The sequence below is a fragment of the Anarrhichthys ocellatus genome, unplaced genomic scaffold (assembly GCF_004355925.1).
Source record: "Anarrhichthys ocellatus isolate YVR2014 unplaced genomic scaffold, GSC_Weel_1.0 scaffold9517, whole genome shotgun sequence".
NCBI lineage: Eukaryota > Metazoa > Chordata > Actinopteri > Perciformes > Anarhichadidae > Anarrhichthys > Anarrhichthys ocellatus.
In genome coordinates, this window is record NW_022289491.1 from 1 (window position 1) to 1,336 (window position 1,336).

At 53.1% G+C, this 1,336-nt stretch overlaps 1 protein-coding gene across 1 annotated transcript; it reads left to right on the plus strand.

Moving 5' to 3' along the window:
* Positions 1-89: 89 nt before the first annotated feature.
* LOC116380908 (ankyrin repeat and SOCS box protein 16-like) lies at positions 90-1,173 on the plus strand (the record flags this gene model as incomplete). The annotated part of the gene is made up of 3 exons (XM_031842730.1): positions 90-357; positions 541-949; positions 1,090-1,173. Coding segments are annotated over 3 exons (761 nt in total), but the record flags the coding sequence as incomplete, so codon positions are not given.
* Between the last annotated feature and the right edge of the window lie 163 nt (positions 1,174-1,336).

Here is a 1,336-nt window from a genome sequence, read left to right on the forward strand (position 1 = left end):
CACACACACACACACACACACACACACACACACACACACACACACACCACTTGACACACTCCTGCGAGCTTTTTCCTATCTGTCAGCAGGCATGTGGACGCTGAGCTCCAAGGTGAAGCAGACTTCAGCACTACGCCTGGCCGCCGGCAGAGGACACGCGGGCTGTGTGGAGGAGCTGCTGTTTCGCGGGGCCGAGGTGAACGACGACCCCGGAGGAAACACGGCCCTTCACGACGCCTGCGTGGGCGGCCACGCAGTCTGCGTCCAGCTGCTGCTTTCTCATGGAGCAGATCCCGAAGTGCTGGCCGCAGACGGCAGCGCTCCTCTTCACCTCTGCACCTCCGTCCAGTCACTCCAGTGAGTGATGGAGCAGCTGACAACTAACTAATCTATTGGGAGCTTTGGGAAAACTGAATTTAAGTGTTAATCTTAATTTTCAAAAGTAATTCTCATAATTGTAGTAACAAAACTCTTACTTGAAAACCTATTTTTTCTTTAAGTAATGTTTTTGCAGATGCAGATGTGCACCTTTTGTTCCAGGTGTGCCGAGTTGCTGATAGGCGGAGGTGCTGACGTCAGCGTGAGGATGAGGGAGACGAGGCTCACACCTCTGCTCGTGGCTGCCCGGCGAGGCCTGGAGGAGCACGTGGAGCTCTTCCTCCGCTACGGAGCAGACGTGTTGGCCACTAATCAGGAGGGAGAGACCCCTCTGAACGCTGCATGCTCCGCCGCAGAGAGGCCCTCCGAGGCCGGCCGCTACTTAGGAGTGGTTCAAAAGCTGCTCGGTGCAGGAGCTGACCCTAGAACCGCGGGCAGGAAGCGGCACACCCCTCTGCACAACGCATGCGCCAACTGCAGCCCCCGGATCGTGGACGTCCTGCTGCAGCACGGCGCTAGGGCAGATGCTGCCAACTGTGCAGGACACACACCGATGGACTGTCTGATACAGGTAGCTCATGAGAGCTGGGGGGGGGGGTTAAGTGGTTAGGCTTAGTTAGAGTCATGTGACACAGCAAAGATGTGAAGTTTAGAATCTGATTGTTTTAAGATCAGGCAGAGGGATTGACTCTTTTCTGTTTGTTCCTCGAGGTGGTTGAAGATTACCCTGGCCAGCAACCGGAAGCAATAGCGCGGTCACTTCTGAACCATGGAGCTAAGACTGTTTCACCAAAGGTTAAAAACAAGCACACTGAGAGAACGTGATACTGATTCTGTAAAATGAGTTGTTTTCTAATGCACACCTGATCGACAGGTGAGTAAGTGGTACCAGAAATTATTGAATTCCTGCATTGTGTCTGTTTTCCTGTTACATTAATCTGAACCCAACCAAAACCTC